The 25607-nt window shown below is 43.7% G+C and overlaps 1 protein-coding gene across 3 annotated transcripts in view; it reads left to right on the top strand.

Moving 5' to 3' along the window:
- ACOX1 (acyl-CoA oxidase 1) overlaps positions 1-23471 on the top strand; it is a 38989-nt gene extending 15518 nt beyond the window's left edge. For 2 of the 3 annotated variants that reach the window (XM_066237459.1, XM_066237460.1), the window contains exons 3-14: positions 3131-3288; positions 6556-6663; positions 12549-12668; positions 12815-12930; positions 13630-13799; positions 15136-15298; positions 15731-15921; positions 16516-16695; positions 16825-16930; positions 17068-17211; positions 17786-17992; positions 21580-23471. In XM_066237459.1, the coding sequence (XP_066093556.1) occupies positions 3131-3288; positions 6556-6663; positions 12549-12668; positions 12815-12930; positions 13630-13799; positions 15136-15298; positions 15731-15921; positions 16516-16695; positions 16825-16930; positions 17068-17211; positions 17786-17992; positions 21580-21630 (1714 nt within the window). In that variant the 3' untranslated portion in view covers positions 21631-23471. The remainder of the gene's footprint in view (positions 1-3130; positions 3289-6555; positions 6664-12548; positions 12669-12814; positions 12931-13629; positions 13800-15135; positions 15299-15730; positions 15922-16515; positions 16696-16824; positions 16931-17067; positions 17212-17785; positions 17993-21579) is intronic. The other variant, XM_066237458.1, reaches the window with a different exon arrangement.
- The last annotated feature ends 2136 nt before the right edge of the window (positions 23472-25607 follow it).

Below are 25607 nucleotides of genomic sequence, written 5' to 3'. Positions count from 1 at the left end.
TTCCTAATTAAGTCTTTATTTAATATCTTGGGCTAAATTACTTAATGAATTTTAATATTTTATTGCTTTTATAAATCTCTTCTTCAAGTTTCTACTTGAATGGGCCTATTGGACAAGAATGCAGTGTTTTTTCCCCCCTCTATAGCCTACATCTTTTCTAAAATTATTTATTAATGATGGTATTATTTTTTATTTCTTTCTTTCTTATCTGTTGTTAACTGAATCATTTTGTCCTCAATGCTGACTGCCAGCCTTTCAAGCCCTGTATCACACAGAAGGAGAGACTAGAAAGGTCTTTGGTATTATGGTTTTAAAAGAATTAACTCTAGTGCTTCACTGAGTAAAATGTTGGTGCTTTGTATCTTTAAAATAAGTTATTTAAAAATAATATATAGCCTGACCAGGCGGTGGCGCAGTGGATAAAGTGTCAGACTGGGATGTGGAGGATCCAGGTTTGAGACCCCGAGTCACCAGTTTGAGCGTGGGCTCATCTGGTTTGAGCAAGGCTCACCAGCTTGAGCCCAAGGTCGCTGGCTCAAGCAAGGGGTCACTCAGTCTGCTGTAGCTCCCTGGTCAAGGCACATATGAGAAATCAATCAATGAACAACTAAGGAACCACAATGAAGAATTGATGCTTCTCATCTCTCCTCCTTCCTCTGTCTGTCTGTCCCTATCTGTTCCTCTCTCTGACTCTCCCTGTCTCTGCCACAAAAAAAATAATATATAATCTTTGTTATGCATAACTGACTTTTTTTTTTTTTTACAGAGACAGTGAGTCAGAGAGAGGGATAGACAGGGACAGACAGACAGGAATGGAGAGAGATGAGAAGCATCAATCATTAGTTTTTCGTTGCACGTTCTAACACCTTAGTTGTTCATTGATTGCTTTCTCATATGTGCCTTGACCGTGGGCCTTCAGCAGACCGAGTAACCCCTTGCTGGAGCCAGCGACCTTGGGTCCAAGCTGGTGAGCTTTTCCTCAAACCAGATGAGCCCGCACTCAAGCTGGCGACCTCGGGGTCTCGAACCCGGGTCCTCTGCATCCCAGTTCGATGCTCTATCCACTGTGCCACCGCCTGGTCAGGCACATAACAGACTTTTTACAACAAAATATTTAAGTCAAAAAGTTATCTAGGTCACTTTCTCTTTGTAATATGTCTAAATTCCATCCACTTCTGAATAATCTTAGTCACAAGAGACATTTTTCTCCTGAAAACATTCTTCAGTCTCAAAACAGTTTGAGATAGTAGTGGTTTTGCACCTGCCTTATATGTGTATTTTGTGGTAACCTTGGTGTCTTGTATTCTATAATGCCACAGGCCCTCCCATATGTGTGACCCGTGCTTCAGAGTGGCTTCTTCCCAGTGCTTCTCAGCTTTCTAGTAATGCAAGTTAGCCCTCCAGTGTTGCAAGGGGCTGTTCCCATGCCACAGTTTGCAGTCCTAGTTCAAAGACTTTTCTCTTTTCAGGGCCTCAGCATACATTTATTTCTTTTTCCTGGTCACCATTCTTTTAAAAATGAGATTGTAACTTTTTGTTTTGAAATGATTACGGATTCATAGGAAGTTGCAAAAATAGCACAGAGCAGTCCCCATGGACCTCACACCCAATTTCCATCAGTGGTCATATTTTACTGGGACACTTCCAAGGATGGCTCTGGTTTGGGCAAATCTTTACTGCCCTCATCATTATTCTCAGCCCAGTGACACTACACTAGAAGATATGATTAGGTGATAAGATTCTTGTGCTTGCCCTGGATGGACAGATGAGCTGGTTAGAGCATTGTCTCGATACATCAAGGTTGTGGTTCGATCCCCCATCAGTACACATACAAGAATCAACCAGTGAATGCATAAATAAGTGGAACAAGAAATCAATGTTATAAATAATAAAAATTAAAAAAAAATTTAAGGCCCTGGCTGGTTGGCTCAGCGGTAGAGCGTCGGCCTGGCGTGCGGGGGACCCGGGTTCGATTCCCGGCCAGGGCACATAGGAGAAGCGCCCATTTGCTTCTCTACCCCCACCCCCTCCTTCCTCTCGTCTCTCTCTTCCCCTCCCGCAGCTAAGGCTCCATTGGAGCAAAGATGGCCCGGGCGCTGGGGATGGCTTCTTGGCCTCTGCCCCAGGCGCTAGAGTGGCTCTGGTTGCGGCAGAGCGATGCCCCGGAGGGGCAGAGCATCGCCCCCTGGTGGGCAGAGCGTCGCCCCTGGTGGGCGTGCCGGGTGGATCCCGGTCGGGCGCATGCGGGAGTCTGTCTGACTGTCTCTCCCCGTTTCCAGCTTGAGAAAAAAAAAAAAAAATTAAAAAAAAATCAGTGTTTCTCTCTCTGCCTTTCTCTCTCTCTAATCAATCAATAAAGAAAAACTTTAATAAAATAAAATTACTATTAAGATGTTTATTGTTAGTGGCAATTTTCATAAGTTGTAATGGAAGCTTGTTATGCATGAATCTGTTTTGTAGTTATGGTCTTCACTAGAAATTGCATGTCTTTTTTATTTCTGAAATTTATTGGAATGATGAGCACTGTCAGTTTTTGTATTAATTTATCTTGATGGCATGTAGCTAGATACTTATGATGAACCCAAAGGAAGTGAGCAGAGTTAGTTGAGGAATTGGACCAATGCTGGAGGTTTTGAAGACAAACAGAAAAGACCCCAGCATTGTTGAAATCGCACCTAGAAAAACTTCCTGTGAGAGAACTACTGTTCTATCTTAGCTGCTCAGCAGAGTAAATCATTGTACCACTTAAATTCTATGCTCCATGCGACCTCTTCAAATGTTTTATTCCTCTGATTTAATGGCAAGCCTGGAATCCTTTGCTTTGCTCACCTGTACAAGTGCTGTACAAGCTTTGGAATCAGCATTCACTCCTGCCAGTCTGAGTTATTTTAGAGATGAGTAGTGTATGAAAATACTTTTTTCATACTTTAGGTAAATGGAAATTGCCAAGAGTTATAAAGTAATACAGAAAAGGGCAGTGCTCCCACACATTTATAAAATCCACTCGACTAACTCATACTTACGGAAGGTTTTGTTTTTTTCTCCTTTCCTTGATCTGTGTGTTTACATCGCTGATTCTATCACAACTGATGGCTCTTCTCAAATGCCTACCCTTGGTATTCCTTCAAAGCTTTGTGCACCGAGGGCCTTCGCCTCTGGACCTTCACTTGGGCATGTTCCTGCCCACCTTGCTTCACCAGGCAACTGCGGAACAGCAGGAACGCTTCTTCATGCACGCCTGGAACTTCGAGATCATTGGCACTTATGCCCAGACAGAGATGGGTCATGGTACGGTGCATTCAGTCTACCTTCTGGGTTGGGCAAGATGCTGCATGCTCAGCACATATGGAGCGCCCACCGTGTGTTAGCAGTGTTATCTCTGCGTGCCAAGTACTATATAAACTGTTTCAATGCCACCTTTCCACAGAAATCAGGTTGTTTTTTGTTTTTGTTTTTTTTAAGAAGATTTTATTTATTTATTTTAGACAGATGGGGGGGGGAGAGAGAGAGAGAGAGAGGAGAGAGAAGGGGGGAGGAGCAGGAAGCATCCACTTCCATATGTGCCTTGACCAGGCAAGCCCATGGTATCAAACCAGCAACCTCAGCATTCCAGGTCGACGCTCTATCCACTGCGCCACCACAGGTCAAGCAGAAGTCATGTTTTTCAACATACAAGTCTTGGGAAAAATATTGCATTGGTCACTGAAAATGAAGGGTTACATTATCACAGATATATGCTGATTTTTTTAATTAGTTCCCCTTCAGAAGGTCAAGTCAGGCCTTATTAAGTAAGTGGCTTTTCAAGCTTACTGAAGTTGCATAGAATACATGTGCATATTAGAATCTGAACTCATTTTTCTTTCCTCATTACTATCTGGTTACCCTTATTTACTACTGATACATTAGTGAACTTGCAGAAATTCTAGAAATACAGATTCGTAGTATGTATGCTCTTTGATTTGCTGACAAGAAATAAGTGGCTTATATAGCCAAATTATGTAACATTTAAAATAACTGAAAGTTATTTGTGCCTTGATTTAGTAAATTCAGTAAACTTCTGAAGGTGGCTTAGCCAAAGTTTAGAAAAATAAGATGAGCTATACCTTCAGGCAGATGGTCTCACAGTCTCTCTAGTACCTTTTTTCTTTTCATTCCCCTCTTACCTTTTCAGTCTGTTGTGAGTTCACATTTGTGTTTGTTATTTATTTGTTTATGGCTTCTCTTTTTCTATTCAAAGGTTTTGGGACAACTGGTCCACTGTGTATTTGCCATTTGCTCATTATTTCTGCTTCATTTTATAGCTGCTTTGGCTTTCAGCTTTGGTGCTGAATAGTGCTTTACAGGATTTTTAAGACTCAAAGTGAAGTAGTACCCTTTGGTTCACTTGTGCATTTGAAAATAATTTGTCAGCCTAACCAGGCGTTGGCACAGTGGATAGAGCATCGGACTGGGATGGAGAGGACCCAGGTTCGAGACCCCGAGGTTGCCAGCTTGAGCACGGCTCATCTGGTTTGAGCAAAGCTCACCAGCTTGGACCCTAGGTCGCTGAAGGCCCACGGTCAAGGCACATATGAGAAAGCAATCAATGAACAACTAAGGTGTTGCAACGAAAAACTAATGATTGATGCTTCTCATCTCTCTTCGTTCCTGTCTGTCTGTCCTATCTATCCCTCTCTCTGACTCTCTCTCTCTGTCTCTGTAAAAAAAATAAAAATAAATAATAATAATAATTTGTCATAATCTGTTCTGTTTAATATTATCTCATTTTCTTAAAAAGCTGCTTCTTTGGTGAAAGAAGTCTTAAGTTTCTATTTCCTTGATTCCCACTCTGGAGAAGGTAGTGGTTCACAAGTGAACGGCCATATCTGTTGTTCACTTTGAAAGTTTCTAAGTGTTTCATGAGTTCTGCCTAGCATTATCAAACAGTTTGGTGAAAGGTACTTAGCATTGTAGAGAGTGTCACTTAGAACATTTTCCTTTAACTCTTTTGAAAGAATTTTGGTACATTTGTATGAGAATGTAAAACATGATTCCCTGTCCCAGTAAACATGAAACTGGGAACTCCTGGTCACAGTAGTGAACCAGCCAGGACAGTCATTGTTCTAGGTCTTTCCCTCATAATGGTTATACTTTTGTAAGATCTTGTTTTCCATTCTAGCAATTATTCTGAAATAAATTCTAAATGTAGAAGACCTGTGGTAAACACAGTAGTATGAGTTGAAATTGACATTCTCACAACTTAGAGTGATTTCTTTTTTATTTAAGAGAGGGGATTAAGGCCCTGGCTGGTTGGCTCAGTGGTAGAGTGTCAGCCCACCGTGTGGAAGTCCTGGGTTCGATTCCTGGCCAGGGCACACAGGAGAAGCACCCATCTGCTTCTCCACCCTTCCCTTTCTCCTTTCTATGTCTCTCTTCCCCTCCTGCAACCAAGGCTCCATTGGAGCAAAGTTGGCCTGGGTGCTGTGGATGGCTCCATAGCCTCTGCCTTAGGTGCTAGAATGGCTCCAGTTGCAAGGGAGCAACAGCCTCAGATGGGCAGATCATTGCCCCCTAGTGCACATGCAGGAATCTGTTTCTCTGCCTCCCCACTTCTCACTTCAGATAAAAAAGAGAGATGGATTTGAAAGGCCAGTCTGTTGTGAATTTCACTTACCTGTGAAATTCATATCCTGTGATCTTATGAAACTATGATTCTAAGCTGCCTTTACATTGTATTTTGGTTGATCTAAATAAATGTTACTTGGCCCTGGCCAGTTGGCTCAGTGGTAGAGCATCGGCCTGGCGTGTAGGAGTCCCAGGTTCGATTCCCGGCCAGGGCACACAGGAGAAGTGCCTATCTGCTTCTCCCACCTCTCCCCCTCTCCTTCCTCTCTGTCTCTCTCTCTTCCCCTCCCGCAGCCAAGGCTCCACTGGAGCAAAGTTTGCCCGGGCACTGAGGATGGCTCTGTGGCCTCTGCCTCAGGCGCTAGAATGGCTCTGATTGCGGCATAGCGATGCCCCAGATGGGGCAGAGCATCGCCCCCTGGTGGGCATGCCAGGTGGGTCCCGGTCAGGCACATGCGGGAGTCTGACTGCCTCCCCGTTTCCAGCTTCAGAAAAAAAAAATACAAAAATGAATGAATGAATGAATGAATGTTACTTGATTTAAGTACAGTGGTACCTTGAAATACAAATTTAATTTGTTCTGTAACCGAGCTAAGTTAGTCAACTCGTATATCAAACTGCTGATACTGGACTGGTGCACCAACGCGCCAACTAGTGGCAGCTTTCCGAATCACGACTCGTATCTCGGAATTTCGCTCGGATCTCAAACAGAACTCTACGGACCAAGTTGCAGCTCGTATCTTTAAAAAAAATTCGTATGTTGGTCTGTTTGTATCTCAAAGTACCACTGTATAGAAAATTATATATCTTGGTTATCAAACATTTGTAGCTCATCTAAAAACATTTTATTGTCATTAGATCTTGTTATTCTCTGTGATATTAGAGCCCAAAGGAGTAGATAGGAGATTTTACCTTGTTCCTGTTTGAAGTAAATGTAATTTATTTCCTTAGGAACTCATCTTCGAGGCTTAGAAACCACAGCCACGTATGACCCTGAAACCCAGGAATTTATTCTTAATAGCCCTACTGTGACCTCCATCAAGTGGTGGCCTGGTGGACGTAAGTGAAATTTTTAACAATTATTGGATGTTTTGAAGATTTATTGTAACATCATGTTTAGAATATAGAGCTTTATATGAGAATATAATTTTGTAATATAGAAAAAAAACTTGTCCTGACTGGTTGGCTCAGTGGTAGAGCATCAGCCCGGCTTGTGGATATCTCAGATTCAATTTCCAGTCAGGGCACACAAGAGAAGTGACCATCTGCTTCTCCTCCCCTTTCCCTCCTCCTTCTCCTCCTCCTCCTCCTCTTTCTTCTTCTTCTTCTCTCTCTCTCTTCTCCTCTCCTCCCACAGCCATGGCTTGATTGGTTTGAGTACATCAGCCCCAGGCCCTGAGGATGGCTCCATGGAGCCTCCACCTCAGGTGCTAAAGAATAGCTCGGTTGCAATCAATAGCTCAGCCCCAGATGGGGGTTGCTGAGTGGATCCTGGCCTGAGCTTATACAGGAGTCTCTCTCTCTATATCCCCTCCTCTGACTTAGAGAAGAAGAAGAAAAAAGAAAAAACTCTTAAGGCTTAAACTGTTCTAAGCTATTTCATTCTCTTATGATGCATGATACAGATATTTATAACTTTTACAAAGCACAGAAAGGACAGCTGTCTTACTGTGCTTTTCTTAGTTTCTCTTCTAAACATTTCCGTGTATTAGCATAATTTCTATTGTCATCATTTAAGGTAACCTTATATTCCTTGTTTGGGTACTTGTTTCTGTATTGAAAAGCACTTGAGTATTTTCACATATTTAGTATAAATAAGTTTGACATGAAACTTACCTAATATCATATTCCATTCTGAGTCATTGTCTTAGAATATGTATTTCACATGGCATTAGTGCTCAAAGGATTTTGTTATTCAAATTATGTATTTTCATATGTGACATTGCATTTTTATATGAAAAAAACTAGCATGCCGAAAGAAGATAAATATTTCTGGATGTACTAACCAAAAATCTCTGACAGCAGCTTTAGGCCATAGAACTTTCTGCAATGATGGAAGTACTCTCTATTTTTGCTGTTCAATGTAGTAGCCACTAGCCAAATATACCCATTTTTTTGAACATTTAAAAAAAATTTTAGCCATTGATTTTTGGAGTGAGAGAACAAGAGAAACATCAGTTTGTTTCACTTATTTATATACTCATTAGTTGATTCTTGTATGTACCCTGACCGGGGATCAAACCCTCAACTTTAGTGTATCGGGAATGAGGCTCCAACCAACAGAGCTACCCGGCCAGGGCTCCATGTATACCTGAAATGTAGCTAGTTGACTGGGGAACTGAATCTCTTTCATTTTTTTTATTTATTAATGTTAGCCAGAGAGGAAGGGAGAGAGAGAGACAGGAACATCAATCCGTTCCTGCTTGTGCCCTGACCAGGGAGCAAACCAGCAACCTCTGTGCTTCAGGCCGACACTCTAACCCAGTGGTCCCCAACCCCCGGTCTGTGGACTGGTACCGGTCCATGGGCCATTTGGTACCGGTCCACAGAGAAAGAATAAATAACTTAACATTATTTCTGTTTTGTTTATATTTAAGTCTGAATGATGTTTTATTTTTAAAAAATGACCAGATTCCCTCTGTTACATCTGTCTAAGACTCACTCTTTTTTTTTTTTACAAGTAATCCCTCTTCTTTTTTTTTTTTTAATTTTAATGGGGTGACATTGATAAATCAGGGTACATATGTTCAGAGAAAACATCTCTAGGTTATTTTGACATTTGATTATGCTGCATTCCCATCACTCAAAGTCCAATTGTCTTCTGTCACCTTCTAACTGGTTTTCTTTGTGCCCCTCCCCTCCCTCAACCCTCTCAATCTCCTCCCCCCCACCCTGTAACCCCCACACTCTTGTCCATGTCTCTGAGTCTCATTTTTATGTCCCACCTCTGTACGGAATCATACAGTTCTTATTTTTTTCTGATTTACTTATTTTGCTCAGTATAATGTTATCAAGTTTCATCCATGTTGTTATAAATGATCCGATGTCATCATTTCTTATAGCTGAGTAGTATTCCATAGTATATACGTACCAAAGCTTTTTTTTTTTTTTTTTCTGTATTTTTCTGAAGCCGGAAACGAGGAGAGACAGTCAGACTCCCTCATGCGCCCGACCAGGATCCACCCGGCACGCCCACCAGGGGGCGATGCTCTGCCCCTCTGGGGCGTCGCTCTGTTGCGACCAGAGCCACTCTAGTGCCTGGGGCAGAGGCCAAGGAGCCATCCCCAGCACCCAGGCCATCTTTGCTCCAGTGGAGCCTCTGCTGCGGGAGGGGAAGAGAGAGACAGAGAGGAAGGAGAGGGGGAGGGGTGGAGAAGCAGATGGGCGCTTCTTCTATGTGCCCTGGCCGGGAATCAAACCCGGGACTTCCACACGCCAGGCATGCTCTACCACTGAGCCAACCGGCCAGGGCCTGTACCAAAGCTTTTTTTTGTGTGTGTGTGTGTGTATTTTTTTTTTTTTTCCTGAAGCTGGAAACGGGGAGAGACAGCCAGACAGACTCCCGCATGCGCCTGACCGGGATGCACCCGGCACGCCCACCAGGGGCGAGGCTCTGCCCATCAGGAGGCGATGCTCTGCCCCTCCGGGGCGTCGCTCTGCCGCGACCAGAGCCACTCTAGCGCCTTGGGGCAGAGGCCAAGGAGCCATGCCCAGCACCCGGCCATCCTTGCTCCAATGGAGCCTTGGCTGCGGGAGGGGAAGAGAGAGACAGAGAGGAAGGAGGGGAGGGGGTGGAGAAGCAAATGGGCGCCCCCCCCTATGTGCCCTGGCCGGGGATCGAACCCGGGTCCCCCGCACGCCAGGCCAATGCTCCACCGCTGAGCCAACCGGCCAGGGCCTGTACCAAAGCTTTTTAATCCACTCGTCCACTGACAGACATTTGGGCCGTTTCCAGATCTTCGCTATTGTGAACAATGCTGCCATAAACATGGGGATGCATTTCTTCTTTTCAAACAGTGCTATGGTGTTCTTGGGGTATATTCCAAAAAGTGGGATAGCTGGGTCAAAAGGCAGTTCAATTTTTAATTTCTTTTTTTTTTTTTTTTTTTTTTTTTTTTTTTTTTTTTTTTAAACCAGCTTCTGAGTGTCTTCTTAAAGCTTTTTTTTTTTTAATTTTTTATTTTTATTTATTCATTTTAGAGAGGAGAGAGAGAGAGACAGAGAGAGAGGAGAGAGAGACAGGGGGGAGGAGCTGGAAGCATCAACTCCCATATGTGCCTTGACCAGGCAAGCCCAGGGTTTCGAACCGGCCCAGGGTTTCATTTCCAGGTCGACGCTTTATCCACTGCGCCACCACAGGTCAGGCCAATTTTTAATTTCTTGAGGAATCTCCGTAATGTTTTCCACAGTGGCTGCACCAGTCTGCATTCCCACCAGCAGTGCAGGAGGGTTCCCTTTTCTCCACATCCTCACCAGCACATATTCTGGGTTGTTTTGTTGATGAGCGCCATTCTGACTGGCATGAGGTGATATCTCATTGTCTTAATTTGCATTTCCTTAATGATTAGTGATGTTGAGCATTTTTGCATATGCCTATTGGCCATCTGTATTTCCTCTTTGGAGAAGTGTCTATTCATTTCTTTCTCCCATTTTTTGATTGGATTGTTCGTCTTCCTGGTATTGAGTTTTACAAGTTCTTTTTTTTTTTTTTTTTTTAATTTTTTAATTTTTTTATTTATTTATTCATTTTAGAGAGGAGAGGGAGAGACAGATAGAGAGAGAGAGAGGAGAGACAGAGAGAGAGGAGGGGGGGAGGAGCTGAAAGCATCAACTCCCATATGTGCCTTGACCAGGCAAGCCCAGGGTTTCGAACCAGCGACCTCAGCATTTCCAGGTCGATGCTTTATCCACTGCGCCACCACAGGTCAGGCCGAGTTTTACAAGTTCTTTATAAATTTTGGTTATTAACCCCTTATCACACGTATTGTCATAAGACTCACTTTCTTTTTTTTTTTAATTTTTATTCATTTTTTTTAGAGAGGAGAGAGAAGGGAGAGAGAGAGACAGAGAGGGAGAGAGAGAGGAGAGAGAGACAGAGAGAGAAGGTGGGGAGGAGCTGGAAGCATCAACTCCCATATGTGCCTTGACCAGGCAAGCCCAGGGTTTCGAACCGGCGACCTCAGCATTTCCAGGTCGATGCTTTATCCACTGCACCATCACAGGTCAGGCAAGACTCACTCTTGACGCTTGTCTCGGTCACATGATACATTTATCCATCCCACCCTAAAGGCCGGTCCGTGGTCCAAAAAAGGTTGGGGACCACTGCTCTGACCTACCGAGTTATCCGGTCAGGGCTGAATCTTTTTTTTTTTTTTTTTTTTTTTTTTATAATTAACAAATATAAATAACCACAGGTGGCTAGTGGCCACTATTTTGGAAAATATTGCCTTAAGGGAGAAAGAGGAAGTAATTTAGCAAGCAGATTCCCTCCCCCAAAGTGAGAAACAGGGGAAGGGGGTACAGATAGACTCCTGTGTGCCCCTGACCGGGATTCACCCAGCATGCCCACCAGGGAGCGATGTCGGCCCCTCTGGGGCGTTGCTCCGCTACAGTTGGAGCCAGTCTGGCACCTGAGGCAGAGGCCATGGAGCCATCTTCAGTGCCTGGGCAAACTTTGCTCCAATGGAGCCTTGGCTGCAGGAGGGGAAGAGAGAGAGAAAAAGAGAGAAAAGAAGGAGAGGGGGAAGGGTAGAGAAGCGGATGGGTGCTTCTCCTGTGTGCCCTGGCTGGGAATTGAACCAGGGACTTCCACACACTGGGCCAACTGGCCAGAGCCGCAAGCAGATTTTGACTTGAAGGAACCACTGAGCTTAAGCCAGCCCAGGAAGTAATTTAAATTAATGTTCTTGGCCCTGGCCAGTTGGCTCAGCGGTATAGCGTCGGCCTGGCTTATGGAGGTCCCAGGTTTGATTTCCGGCCAGGACACACAGGAGAAGCACCCATCGCTTCTCCACCCTTTCCCTTCTCCTTCCTCTCTGTCTCTCTCTTCCCCTCCCGCAGCCAAGGCTCCATTGGAGCAAAGTTGGCCCAGGCACTGAGGACGCTCCATGGCCTCTGCCTCAGGCACAAGACTGGTTCTGATCATAGTGGAGCAACTTCCCAGATGGGCAGAGCATCGTCCACTGGTGGGCATGCCAGATTGATCCCAGTCAGGCCCGTGCAGTAGTCTGTCTGTCTGCCTCCCCCCTACCCCCTCTTCTCACTTTGGTAAAAAAAAGTTTAATGTTCTTATGGTTATACAATAATTTTCTTAATTTAACTAAGTAAGTAAAAAAAAAAGTAGAGCTGTCTTTTAAAATGGATTGCTAGCAAATCAACATATTGTACACCTTAAATGTCAGGTTAAGCCTGACCAGGCGGTAGCGCAGTGGATAGAGCGTCGGACTGGGATGCAGAGGACCCGGGTTCAAGAACCCGAGGTCGCCAGCTTGAGCGCGGGCTCATCTGGTTTGAGGAAAAGCCCACCAGCTTGAACCTAAGGTCGCTGGCTCCAGCAAGGGGTTACTTGGTCTGCTGAAGGCCCGCGGTCAAGGCACGTATGAGAGAGCAATCAATGAACAACTAAGGTGTTGCAGTGCGCAATGAAAAACTAATAATTGATGCTTCTCATCTCTCTCCATTCCTGTCTGTCTGTTCCTGTCTATCCCTCTCTCTGACTCTGTCTCTGTCTCTGTAAAAAATAAATAAATAAATAAATAAAAATTTAAAAAAAAGTCAGGTTAAGTAGATTTTCTCCTGACAACTAGGTGCATAAGAAAGGCTCTCTGGGGGTACTTATTAATTAGTCTTATATTTAACATGCTTTCCTCCCCTCTTTTGTTTCTATCCTCTGAACATGTAAAATGGGTGCTCACTTGTCTCTCTTGTTTTCTTTGAATTTGCAGTTGGGAAGACTTCGAATCATGCTATAGTACTTGCCCAACTCTACACGAAGGGGAAATGCTATGGATTGCATGCCTTCATTGTACCTATTCGTGAAATTGGAACCCATAAGCCTTTGCCAGGTTAGAATTGTGCATCTGATGTTGAGATGAAAACTTAAAGCAAATACTTTGTTTTATAAAAAGTATAACACACGACTAAAGAGGAGTGGGGACAGCCAGGAATTCCAGAGCATAAACACTTGGTGGCTTTCTTTCTTGTCTGGTAGGTATCACCGTTGGCGACATTGGTCCCAAATTTGGCTATGATGAGGTGGATAATGGCTACCTGAAGATGGACCATTATCGTATTCCCAGGGAAAACATGCTGATGAAGCATGCCCAGGTATATTAAAACAGAAAAGAGGATCAGAGGTGTCAAGCATGGGGGTTGCTGTGGCTGTTGGTAAGCACAGGGTTAAAAGGGTCTGCTTTTAGAAGGTGATGACATAATTTTACTTCTGATGCTTTTTCTATTATGACAGCAAACCAAAAGCCATTGGGAGGTATGATGGGTGTATGCTGGTCTACTAAACCAGCAGTGTTAAACTTGAAGATGCATTAGAATCACCTGGTGGGTTAGCTACTCTCCAGATTTCATCGCCCCTGAGTTTGACTTATAGGTCATTGTGGGGACTGAGATTTTATATTTCAGACAAGTTCCCAGGCAACACTGACACTGCCGTTCTGGAGACCACACTTTGAGAACAATGGCCTCTTGTTTTTATTTCTTTTTTATTTTTTATTTATATATTTTTTATTGATTTAAATTTATTGTGTTTACATTGATTCAGGTGTCCCACCGAATACATTCCCCCCACTATATATATATTTTTAATTCATTTTAGAAAGGAGAGAGAGAGACAGAGAGAGAGAGAGCAGGAAGCATCAACTCCCTTATGTGCCTTGACCAGGCAAGCCCAGGGTTCCAAACTGGCGACCTCAAGTATTCCAGGCCAACACTCTGTCCACTGTGCCCCTACAGGCTAGACTGGCCTCTTATTTTTAAACAGAAGGAAGCATTAGTCCCATGTCCTTTTTCCAGGTGAAGCCTGATGGCACATACGTGAAGCCCATGAGTAACAAGCTGACCTACGGGACCATGGTGTTTATCAGGTCTGTCCTTGTAGGGGAAGCTGCTCGGTGTCTGGCGAAGGCATGCACCATTGCCATCCGCTACAGTGCCGTAAGGCACCAGTCTGAGATCAAACCTGGGTAAGGATGAATGGAGTCTGAGGTGGGCTCGTTACTGAGGACCTGGCTTTGAGCCCTTTCAAATATCAAAATTCTCTATAATGTGGTATAGAAAAGATGCATTGGCTATAAAATTAGTTAAGATGGCAGTGTACTGGGTCTGCTACTTTGAACCTAGACCTCCTTTTCTTTTTCTTTTTTTTTAAAGATTTCATTTATTGATTTTACAGAGAGAGGAAGAGGGGGGACAAGAAGTATCAACTCATAGTTGTTCATTGATTATTGTATATGCCTTGACTGGGTAAGCCCAGGGTTTTGAACTGGCGACCTCAGCATTCTAGGTCAAGGTTCTATCTACTGTGCCACCTCAGGCCAGGCTACACTTCCTCTTTTTAAAAAAAAATTTGTTGATTTTGGCAAGAGAGGAAAGGGGAAAGAGAGAAAGACAGGAACATTAATCTGTTCCTGTATGTGCTCTGACCGGGGATCAAACTGGCAACCTCCGTACTTCAGGACAATGTGCTAACCCAACTGAGCTATCTAGCCAGGGTGAGACTCCCTTTTTTTAAGTGGATAGATGAGAATACCACCTTATTATTTTTAACATTCTAAGAAAAACAGGAAAGAATAATACTACTTGAGCTCTATACATGAAATGTTCAAAATATTGAAGGCAGTTTGAAAATTCTAATTCCTACTAACAACTACAAATTGGGCATAGTGAAAGTGAAATTAACCTTGATTCCCTATTGTGTTCATATGCTTAGTTTATTCCTACTGCTGCCTTTCACCTGGGCATAACCCCCTGATAACCTTTTCATTCTTAAAGAAGGAATAAAGAAATTGATAAGAACAGATCTTAGACTTCAAATATTTAACTCTCTACATTGGGTCTTCTCCATAATTGTGGTCAAAATATAGTTTATTCAGCCATCTAGTGAGTCGGTTAGATGTCTTTAACATTGCCTTTGTCCTATGAAGTTAACTAACTTGGGTTTTGTACATTGCTGTTATAAGATAAAGTTGCCTTAGTCATACTAGAAAGACAAAGAAAGATGTGAACTTTACAACTAGGAAATTCTGTCCACCTAACGCAGTTTAACATGGTAGTTAGGAACATCTTCTGTAGCCAAATAGCCTCAATGTAAATCAAGGATCTGCCACTTACTAGTTGCATGGCTGTGGGCAGCGCTTGACCTCTAGTTTTTCACATCTGTAAAATGGGAGTAGTAAGTGCTACCTCTCAAGGTCTTTATGACAAATAAGTTAATATATCAAAGTGCTTACACTAAACCTGGCACAGAGTAAGTTCTGTATGTGTGTTTAATTTTTTTCCCCCTTTTTCTATATACTTTAGTGAACCAGAACCACAGATTTTGGATTTTCAAACCCAGCAGTATAAACTCTTTCCACTCCTGGCCACTGCCTATGCCTTCCATTTTGTGGGTGACTACATGAAGGAGACCTATCATCGGATTAATGAAGACATTGGTCACGGGGACCTGAGTGAACTGCCCGAGGTATGTGTTTAGTCTCTTTAACTGGTGGGCACTCTTCTGTTTCATGTTTGCCTGTTAGACAGTGTCCAGAGAAAACTACACATTGGGATTTCTTGAACAGCCCATATATTCTCAGAAGATCCTGAAATTTTTCTGATTGAAAGTGGATTAGATATGAAGATGTGAGTTTTGTCTTTATGTTTCAGAAGTGCTGTGACATGTTGGTCATTGTTAACCAAGGGAACATCAGTGGTGGCTTTTTGTCAAGTAGAACAGTTAAGAAGGGAGTGTGGGAATAGTATTAACTCAGGCCAATTAGATCACCATGCTGCTTCAGTTCCATGCGTGGCAAGTGGTTTTGAAAATGACCAGCGCTGTTAGAGGAGGGTTTGTGTTCTCATGGAACTGGAACTAGCAGTACAGATGTTCTAATGACCTGTGCTTTCCCCTCAGCTCCATGCCCTTAGCGCCGGGCTGAAGGCCTTCACCTCCTGGACAGCTAATGCTGCTATAGAAGCATGTCGGATGGCTTGTGGCGGCCATGGCTATTCTCATTGCAGTGGTCTTCCAAATATTTACGTCACTTTTACCCCAACCTGCACCTTTGAGGGAGAAAACACTGTCATGATGCTACAGACGGCCCGGTGAGAATCTTAATTCATGATTACTGTTATCTATTAATAAGAATGTTCAAGGCGCCTGACCAGGCGGTGGCGCAGTGGATAGAGCGTCGGACTAGGATGTGGAAGGACCCAGGTTCAAGACCCCGAGGTTGGCATCTTGAGCACGGGCTCATCTGGCTTGAGCAAAAAGTTTACCAGCTGGGATCCAGGGTCGCTGGCTCCAGCAAGGGGTTACTCAGTCTGCTGAAGGCCCACAGTCAAGGCACATATGAGAAAGCAATCAGTGAACAACTAAGGAGTCGCAACAAAAAACTAATGATTGATGCTTCTCATCTCTCTGTTCCTGTCTATTCCTCTCTCTGACTCTGTAAAAAAAAAAAAAAAAAAAAAAAAAATGTTCAAGGCCTTTTCATCAGTTTCTGTTACCGTGTTTGTTTTCACATTATATTTGTTCCTGAAAGACATCATTTTGTCTTCTATCCAGACCCACTGTTATCTTGTGGTTAGACTAGCAAGTATGAAACACCTGTCACATAACTTAAAGCCTTTTGAAGATTTTATTTCTGTCTCACGAGAAGCAGAGTTACTGAAAGCATGCAAACTGATGATTTTTAGGTTCCTGATGAAAAGTTTTGACCAGGTGCACTCGGGAAAGTTGGTGTGTGGCATGGTGTCCTACCTGAATGACCTGCAGAGTCAACGCATCCAGCCACAGCAGGTGGCAGTCTGGCCAGCTGGGGTGGACATCAACAGTCCCGAGGGCCTCACAGAAGCCTATAAACTTCGTGCAGCCAGGTGAGCTCACCTCCTGCGCTGGAAGAGCGGCTGTGGGGCCTCAGGCGAGGAGCCCAAGGGAATAGGAAGAAGGTGTGAGCACCATTCATTACTTCTTCTAAGCTTCACTTTTCTTTCATTTCTTAACAGATTAGTAGAAATGGCTGCGAAAAACCTTCAAACTGAAGTGAGTCACAGAAAAAGCAAGGAGGTAGCATGGAACCTAACTTCCGTTGACCTTGTTCGAGCAAGTGAGGTCAGTGATAGTTCTGTCTCCCCTCCTTCACTATTTACTCCTCCACCTCCCCTCATTTTCTTAGTGCAGAAACCCTGTTCCTGTGCTGTAGAGGCTTTTCAAAGGTTCTCACACTCTGGTGTTTACTTTTTCTCTAGGCACATTGCCACTATGTGGTAGTTAAGCTCTTTTCAGAACAACTCCTCAAAATTCAAGACAGATCTGTCCAAGCTGTCTTAAGGAATTTATGCCTCTTGTATGCTCTGTATGGAATCAGTCAGAAGGCAGGGGATTTTCTGCAGGTCAGTATTTTTCTTTTTGTGTTTGTTTGTTTGTTTGGGTTTTTTTGTTGTTGTTGTTGTTTTTTCTGAAGCTGGAAACGGGGAGAGACAGGCAGACTCCTGCATGCACCCGACCGGGATCCACCCGGCACGCCCACCAGGGGCAACGCTCTGCCCACCAGGGGGCGATGCTCTGCCCATCCTGGGCGTCGCTATGTTGCAACCAGAGCCACTCTAGCACCTGAGGCAGAGGCCACAGAGCCATCCCCAGCACCTGGGCCATCTTTGCTCCAATGGAGCCTTAGATGTGGGAGGGGAAGAGAGAGACAGAGAGGAAGGAGATGGGGAGGGGTGGAGAAGCAGATGGGTGCCTCTCCTGTGTGCTCTGGCCGGGAATCGAACCCGGGACTTCTGCACACCAGGCCGACGCTCTACCACTGAACCAACCGGCCAGGGCCAGGTCAGTATTTTTCTAAGTTAAAGCCTTGTTTTGGTAGAAAAATAATTGTGGTCTGCTTTATAATCGTGTGTGTATAATATATCTGTCTATATGTTATACAGACATATATGTCGTTTGCTTGTTTTGTTCTTCCAGGAGAGCATCCTGACAGACTCTCAGATTACCCAAGTACACCAGCGCATGAAGGAGCTATTGACTGCGATTCGCCCAGATGCTGTTGCTTTGGTTGATGCATTTGATTTTCGGGATGCGTCACTGGGCTCTGTGCTTGGCCGCTATGACGGGAATGTTTATGAAAACTTGTTTGAGTGGGCCAAGACATCCCCACTGAACAAAGCAGAGGTAAAGAAAACAATGTCTTTTCACCTTTTGAAATTTTCCTTTATTTAGAAGAAAAAATTTTTAAGCTTGACCATGCAGTGGCGCAGAGGATAGAACATCAGACTAGGATGTGTAGGAAACAGGTTGGAAACCTCGAGGTCACCAGCTTGAGCCCAAGGTCTCTGGCTTGAGCAAGGGGTTACTCAGTCTGCTGTAGGCCCTCAGTCAGAGCACATATGAGAAAGTAATCAATGAACAACTAAGGTGCCACAACAAAAAATCGATGCTTCTTGTCTCTCTCCCTTCCTGTCTGTCCCTATCTGTCCCTCTCTCTGTCTCTCTCACAAAAATAAATTTAAAACAATTTTAAGACTTGATTCATTTTGGAGAGGAGAGAGAGAGAAGGGGGGAGGAGCAGGAAGCATCAATTCCCGTATGTGCCATGACCAGGCAAGCCCAGGGTTTTGAACCACTGACCTCAGCGTTCCAGGTCGACATTTTATCCACTGCGCCACCACAGGTCTCTTCATTTAAATATTATAACATGCCTAACCAGGTGGTGGCGCAGTGGATAGAGCATCGGACTAGGAAGCGGAGGACCCAGGTTCAAGAGCCCGAGGTCACTAGCTTGAGCACAGGCTCATCTGGTTTGGCAAAGCTCACCAGCTTGGACCCAAGGTCACTGGCTCGAGCTAAGGGTTACTCAGTCTGCTGTAGCCCCATGGTCAAGGCCCATATGAGAAAGCAATCAATGAACAACTAAGCATTGCAATGAAAAACTAATGATTGATGCTTCTCATCTCTCTTTGTTCCTATCTGCCCCTGTCTATCCCTCTCTCTGACTTTCTGTCTCTGTAAAAATAAATAAATAAATAAATAAATAAATAAATAAATAAATAAATATTATGCCAGGCCCTGACAGTGGCACAGCAGATGGAGCATCATCCTGGAGGACCAACTTCGCTGGTTTGGTCCTGGGTCACTGGCTCTGTCTGGAGGGCATAGGCTTGACCCCGAGTTTGCTGGTTTGAGTTCGGTCAGGGCATGTATGAGAAGTAACCAATGGGTGCACAACTAAGAGGAACAACAAGTTGATGCTTCTTGCTCTGTCTCTGCACCCCCCACATTCTCTTAAAAAATCAATGGAAAAAATAGATAAATATTAAGACAGGAATGACCTTTGAGCAACTAATTGAAATTTTCAAACATATACAGAAGTAGAATACTATAACACAGCTCCTGTGTCCTTTGTTGTGCTTTGACAGCTGTCTACTTGTGGCCAGTAGGTTTCATCTGAAACTCCCAACCCCCACCCTCTTCCTGAGGATTATTTTGAAACAAATCCAAGATTGAGAAAATTTTATCCATAGATATTTCAGTATGTACCTCTAAAATACAAGATTCTTTTTAGAAACATAATAATCACAATACCATTCTCACATCTATTAAAGATTTTTTTTATTTTTGTGTGTGTGTGTGTGTGTGTGTGTGTGTATGTTTTTTTATTTTTTGTAGAGAAGAGCTACAATTTTTTTTTTTTTTTTTGTATTTTTCTGAAGCTGGAAACGGGGAGAGACAGTCAAACAGACTCCCGCATGCGCCCGACCGGGATCCACCCGGCACGCCCACCAGGGGCAACGCTCTGCCCACCAGGGGGCGATGCTCTGCCCCTCCGGGCGGGGCGTCGCTCTGCCACGACCAGAGCCACTCTAGCGCCTGAGGCAGAGGCCAAGGAGCCATCCCCAGCGCCTGGGCCATCTTTGCTCCAGTGGAGCCTTGGCTGCTGGAGGGGAAGAGAGAGACAGAGAGGAAGGAGGGGGTGGGGGGTGGAGAAGCAAATGGGCGCTTCTCCTATGTGCCCTGGCCGGAATCGAACCCGGGTCCCCCACACGCCAGGCCGACGCTCTACCGCTGAGCCAACCGGCCAGGGCCTACAATTTTTTTTGTGTGTGTATGACAGAGTCAAAGAGGGACAGATAGGGACAGACGGACTGGAAGGGAGAGAGATGAGAAGCATCAATTCTTTGTTGCAGCACCTTAGTTGTTCAGTGATTGCTTTCTCATCTGTGCCCTGACCAAGGGGCTACAGCAGACCCAGTGTCCCCTTGCTCAAGCCAGCAAGCCTGGGCTCAAGCTGGTGACCTCTGGGCCTCGAACCTGGGTCTTCTGTGTCCCAGTCCGACAAAGAGCTACAATTTTTAATAGACTGTATTTGTGACTATTAATCAAAATTTATATTCCAAGATTAAAGATATAAGACATTAATTCAAAATGTGCATTAAATAAAAACAAATTTGCCTGACCAGGTGGTGGCGCAGTGGATAGAGCGTCGGACTGGGATGCGGAAGGACCCAGGTTCGAGACCCCGAGGTCGCCAGCTTGAGCGCGGGCTCATCTGGCTTGAGCAAAAAGCTCACCAGCTTGGACCCAAGGTCGCTGGCTCCAGCAAGGGGTTACTCGGTCTGCTGAAGGCCCACGGTCAGGGCACATATGAGAGAGCAATCAATGAACAACTAAGAAGTCGCAACACGCAACGAGAAACTGATGATTGATGCTTCTCATCTCTCTCCGTTCCTGTCTGTCTGTCCCTGTCTATCTCTGCTTCTGTAAAAAAAAAAAAAAAAAAAAAAGAGATTTCCAAAAAAAAAAAAAAGATTAAAAAAACAAAAAACAAATTTAAGAGGTTGGAATCCATGGGAGTCCAAAAGACCAGAGTAACAGGCTTTTATTGAAAGGAAGAAAGGAACCCTACCAAGCACTTCTGCTGAGGAGAAGAGCACTGGTTACAGACTAGGGGCAAATTATATAGTGTTTGGGAGAGCCTGAGGGGATACTGAGGCAAAAGTCCTGGTATGTCCAGTGCTCCTTCTTGGGGGGCTTGCCAGCTTCTTGGAATTCCTCTGCTCAGGGGCGATAGTCAAGTAAGGCTGAGGTCTGACAGATAAGTGGAACATCAAGAGGGCAGTTTGGAATTCACATATCTATCATAAGACTTATCTCATCTAAACTTTAAAAGTTATATATTCTTTTTCTTTTTTTTCTTTTTTTTTGTATTTTCTGAAGTTGGAAACGGAGAGGCAGACAGACTCCTGCATGTGCCCAACCGGGATCCACCCAGCACGCCCACCAGGGGTGTCACTATGTTGCAACCAGAGCCGTTCTAGTGCCTGAGGCAGAGGCTATAGAGCCATCCTCAGTGCCCGGGCCAACTTTGCTCCAGTGGAGCCTTGGCTGCAGGAGGGGAAGAGAGAGACAAAGAGGAAGGAGAGGAGGAGGGGTAGAGAAGCAGATGGGCGCCTCTCCTGTGTGCCCTGGCCAGGAATCAAACCCGGGACTCCTGCATGGCAGGCCGACGCTCTACTACTTAGCCAACCGGCCAGGGCTATATATTATTTTATTTTTATTAATTTTAATTTAAACGATAACTTTTTAACATCATAAACTAACCCATGTCCAGATTTTCCCAATTGGCTCAATTTTATGTTTCTTCCCTTCAGTTTCTTTGGAAAAGGATTGAGATAAGATTTTGATAATTTCTTGAGTAAAAGCATACGGTCTTACATTGCAAGCTCCTTATCAGTGATTTCTTCTCTTCTCCTTCCCTGCAGGTCCATGAATCTTACTACAAGCACCTGAAGCCACTGCAGTCCAAGCTCTGAATGTCATGAGGACAAGTTTAATCTGCTCCAGAAAGCAGCTCTACTCCTCCACTCCCCCTGTCCCTGTCACACAAGTCTGTGCAGAATCTTGATTGAATTTGGAGAGTTGTTAAGCAAATGATAAATTGACCCTTTCCTCTTTATAAATGAAGAAAAAAATGAAGAGATTTCAGAGATTAAATGAACAAACAAATGTGTTTTAAGTACAGTTAACACTGAAAGAGACCTGTTAAGCATTCATTCAGAAAAGGCTTTAAGAAATGCAGTATAAGTTCCCTTTGCTGTGCTACTGATCCCAGTAGGCCATAACTTTTGATAATTAGTAGAATTTAACTACTAAGTAGTTAATTTTTTCACATCTTAATTGCTAATCACTGGATACATGTGTTTTTAAGCAAAGGTATTTTTTTTCAAGTGCAGTAGAACCCTTTTAAGCTTTCCTGTTAAATGTCTCACCATTCCTGCCATTAAATCTTCCATTCCTGGCTTAAAAGCAGGAGTGAAGAAAATGGATTGGGGAAAATAAACTAACCAGGAAATTTGGTGTGAGTGGTTTGAGCTGGACACATTTTCTGCCTGCTTACCTGTGGTTGCTGACACATTGTTTTTATTTGTTCATAGCATTTTTCCAACACAAGGATTTCTCCGACTCATGCCTACTGTAAGATCGTTATATTGTGTAATTGGGAATTAATCTTTCATTTGAAGGATCCCTAAATTGTCACTGTAGTAGCCCTATGACTCTCTTTGTCCTCAACTTCTTTGGAAGAGGTAGGTAGCAAAGTTATCTCTACATAGGACCTTTGGACTTTGGTCAGAGATTGGCTCTCCTCCCTCCCTCCCTCTCTCTCCCCCTCTCCTGTAACCTCCTGAAAGAGGTGCTAAAGAAAGGAGATGAAAGTCACAGTTCCCTCCTGGTAGAGTAAGTGTAGGGAGAGCTCTCAGTCAGAGTTCCCATGACTGGTGACCATATTAACTGGATAGTCTGGATAGAGATTTCACATATTCTGTCATTTTGGCCTAAACTAGTGAAATGCTTGGAGGTTACTATGTGTCTGGCATGACAATGTAAAAGTATCACTCAGGTTAGCGCTTACACCCAGGAGTAGCATAGAAAAATCCTTTGCAAACCATGTGTTCTGATTTTTGGATCAGAAAATATAATTGAAACTAGGGCTAAAGGATAAATGGAAGTTCCATAGACTCTATTTCTTAATATATATCTGGCTTTATTTTTGGTATGTTTCTAGGAGCTTTATCTGAATTGCTAAATTGTCCTTTCAGCTGAAATCTAATTTACACAATCATTTTAGATAAAGGGTAAATGTGTCCCTCTTAGTGAATTTTATTCCTAAAATCAGTGTAAAACAACACATCACTTGATTTTTTTTAACCTGTTAGCTATATCTGACATCTGTCTCATGAAACCAGTTGTTTTAGAATCAGTCTTGTGGATGTAGTATAATTCAGTGGAAATGTAATTTCCATCTTGGGACCTAACATAAAATCTGTCCCAGTGGGACTGGTAATATCAGAATTTTAGATCCAGTAGAAATACTGTCTGTTGACACAAGCCTTAATCTTCCTACCAGATTTAATTGCTGTGTTAAGATAAAGTAAAAAGCACTGTGTTAATCTCATTTGGGTCTATCTTGACAGTAGTTTAGATTCTGGGAAATAAAAGTACATTTATATTGCTTGATATTGACCTGTTAAATATAAAATTATTTCAGAATTAGTGCTTACATATATTACTCACAGATGAATACCTGTAATCAAGATCTGAGGGTGTATGAAGTGACATACATCTCATCAAAAAATAAATCTGATATTTGATACTATTTTTATTAATATTGGAATATTTTGTCTTGAACTTTACTCGCTATAATCAAAAAATAAAGATACAGTAAAACCTCGCTAATTTGTACTGTCAAAGGGAAAGAGTGTACCATGTAATTAAACAAGTTCAAATTATGCGGAATTTCAAGATAAACTTATTATGTTTAGGTAACACTAAGAACAAAAAGAGGAAGGCATGAGACCTGCCTGAGCCAATAGCACTAAAATCTACCATAATTGCTGGAGTCCCTGTAGCTCTGAGTGCTCTGGTCGATTTAGAATTTATTAACTGCTAAAAAGGAAGCAGCAGATCCAGTTTGTTGTTTCTAAGAAGCCAGACTTTGCCACAGGTGAGTATGGTTTTGTTGGGGGGTTTTTTGTGAGCTGTTTACAGAGAGTACAAAGATAAACTTCAACCTAGTCTCCTCCAAAATGATGATACTGTGTAGAATTAATGAGATTTCCCTAATAGATGATACTTACATAAGCCTTTTTTAAAAAGTACTCTGAACAGTACTCACAATTGAAAATTTGAGGTTTAAAAGGGATGTTTTTGCTATTTGGAAAAGATGAAGGTTGATTCTTCCTTAAGTGTTTGGAGCTCTATTTTATGCTCTATTAGATTATAACAAGGTGTATTTCAGTGTTTGAATGTTAGTGACCTTGAAACATTATTGGTCCCAGCCCTGGCCTGGGTAGTTGGGTTGGTTAGAACATTGTCCCAATACACAAAGGTTATGGGTTCAATCCCCAGTCAGCAGGAATATATTGATGTTTCTGTGTGTCTCTCCAAAATCAATAATTTAAAAAAATAAATGGAAAAACAACAAAACACTGTTGGTCCCAAAGCAGTGTTAACTGAAATCAGTTGGCAATGGGGGAAGGTTACATGAGGAACCAGGTCCAGGGACTTTGGCCTGGGAAACCACCCACACCCATGACCACCAAAAGAAACGGCCACACCCATGCCCGCCAAAAGAAATGTCCCAGGAGCCTGACCCAGAGGTGGCACAATGGATAGAGCGTTGGACTGGGATGCGGAAGGACCCAGGTTCGAGACCCTGAGGTCACCAGCTTGAGTGCGGGCTCATCTGGCTTGAGCAAAAAAAAGCTCACCAACCTGACCGGGCGGTGGCACAGTAGATAGAGCATCAGACTGGGATGCAGAGAACCCGGGTTCGAGACCCCGAGGTCGCCAGTTTGAGCGCAGGCTCATCTGGTTTGAGCAAAGCTTACCAACTTGGACCCAAGGTCGCTGGCTCAAGCAAGGGGTCACTTCGTCTGCTGAAGGCCCGCAGTCAAGGCACATATGAGAAAGCAATGAACAACTAAGGTCTCGCAACAAAAAACTGATGAGTGATGCTTCTCATCTCTCTCCATTCCTGTCTGTCTGTCCCTATCTATCCCTCTCTCTGACTCTGTCCCTGTAAAAAATAATTTTTAAAAAAAGAAATGGCGCCTGACCTGTGGTGGCACAGCGGATAAAGCGTCAACCTGGAAACACTGAGGTTGCCGGTTCAAAACCCTGGGTTTGCCTGGTCAAGGCACATATGGGAGTTGATGCTTCCTGCTCCTCCCCCTTCTCTCTCTCCTCTCTATAATGAATAAATAAAATCTTTTTAAAAATTGAAAAAAAAAAAGACTAATGATTGATGCTTCTCATCTCTCTCTGTTCCTGTCTGTCCCTATTTATCCCTCTCTCCATCTCTGTAAAAAAAAGAAAAGAAAAGAAATGGCCCAGGAGCATTTTGAAAAAGAACAACTGTCAGCCAATGAAATTTTGCCACCCGCCACCACCCTACCATCCCTATGGGCAGGAGAAGCTGTGCGACTTCCCTGTCCCCTGTCTTGTGGACCAGTGAACCTTGCCCAGGATGCGCTCTAAATAAAGCTTTTTGCTTGTCCACACTTGGCTACATTCTTCTTTCTTCCTCGGTGGAAAATACCTTACATTTGGTGCCAAAACCTGGGAGGAGCTTGAGTCCGCAAGGGCTGCTCTCTCCTTCCCTCTCAAGGAAGACCAGGACCTCTGATCTCCCACCCACTTTGGCACATGGTGCGGTAAGTCCCCTGCCTCTGACCTCCCCTCAGTTCTTTCCAACTCCGAGACTCGCTGTCCATAATCGCAGCTGCATCAG

Source organism: Saccopteryx bilineata, chromosome 6, assembly GCF_036850765.1.
Source record: "Saccopteryx bilineata isolate mSacBil1 chromosome 6, mSacBil1_pri_phased_curated, whole genome shotgun sequence".
NCBI classification, from domain to species: Eukaryota; Metazoa; Chordata; class Mammalia; order Chiroptera; family Emballonuridae; genus Saccopteryx; species Saccopteryx bilineata.
Note: the sequence above shows the minus strand (reverse complement) of the source record. Positions and strands in the feature narration are given on the sequence as shown.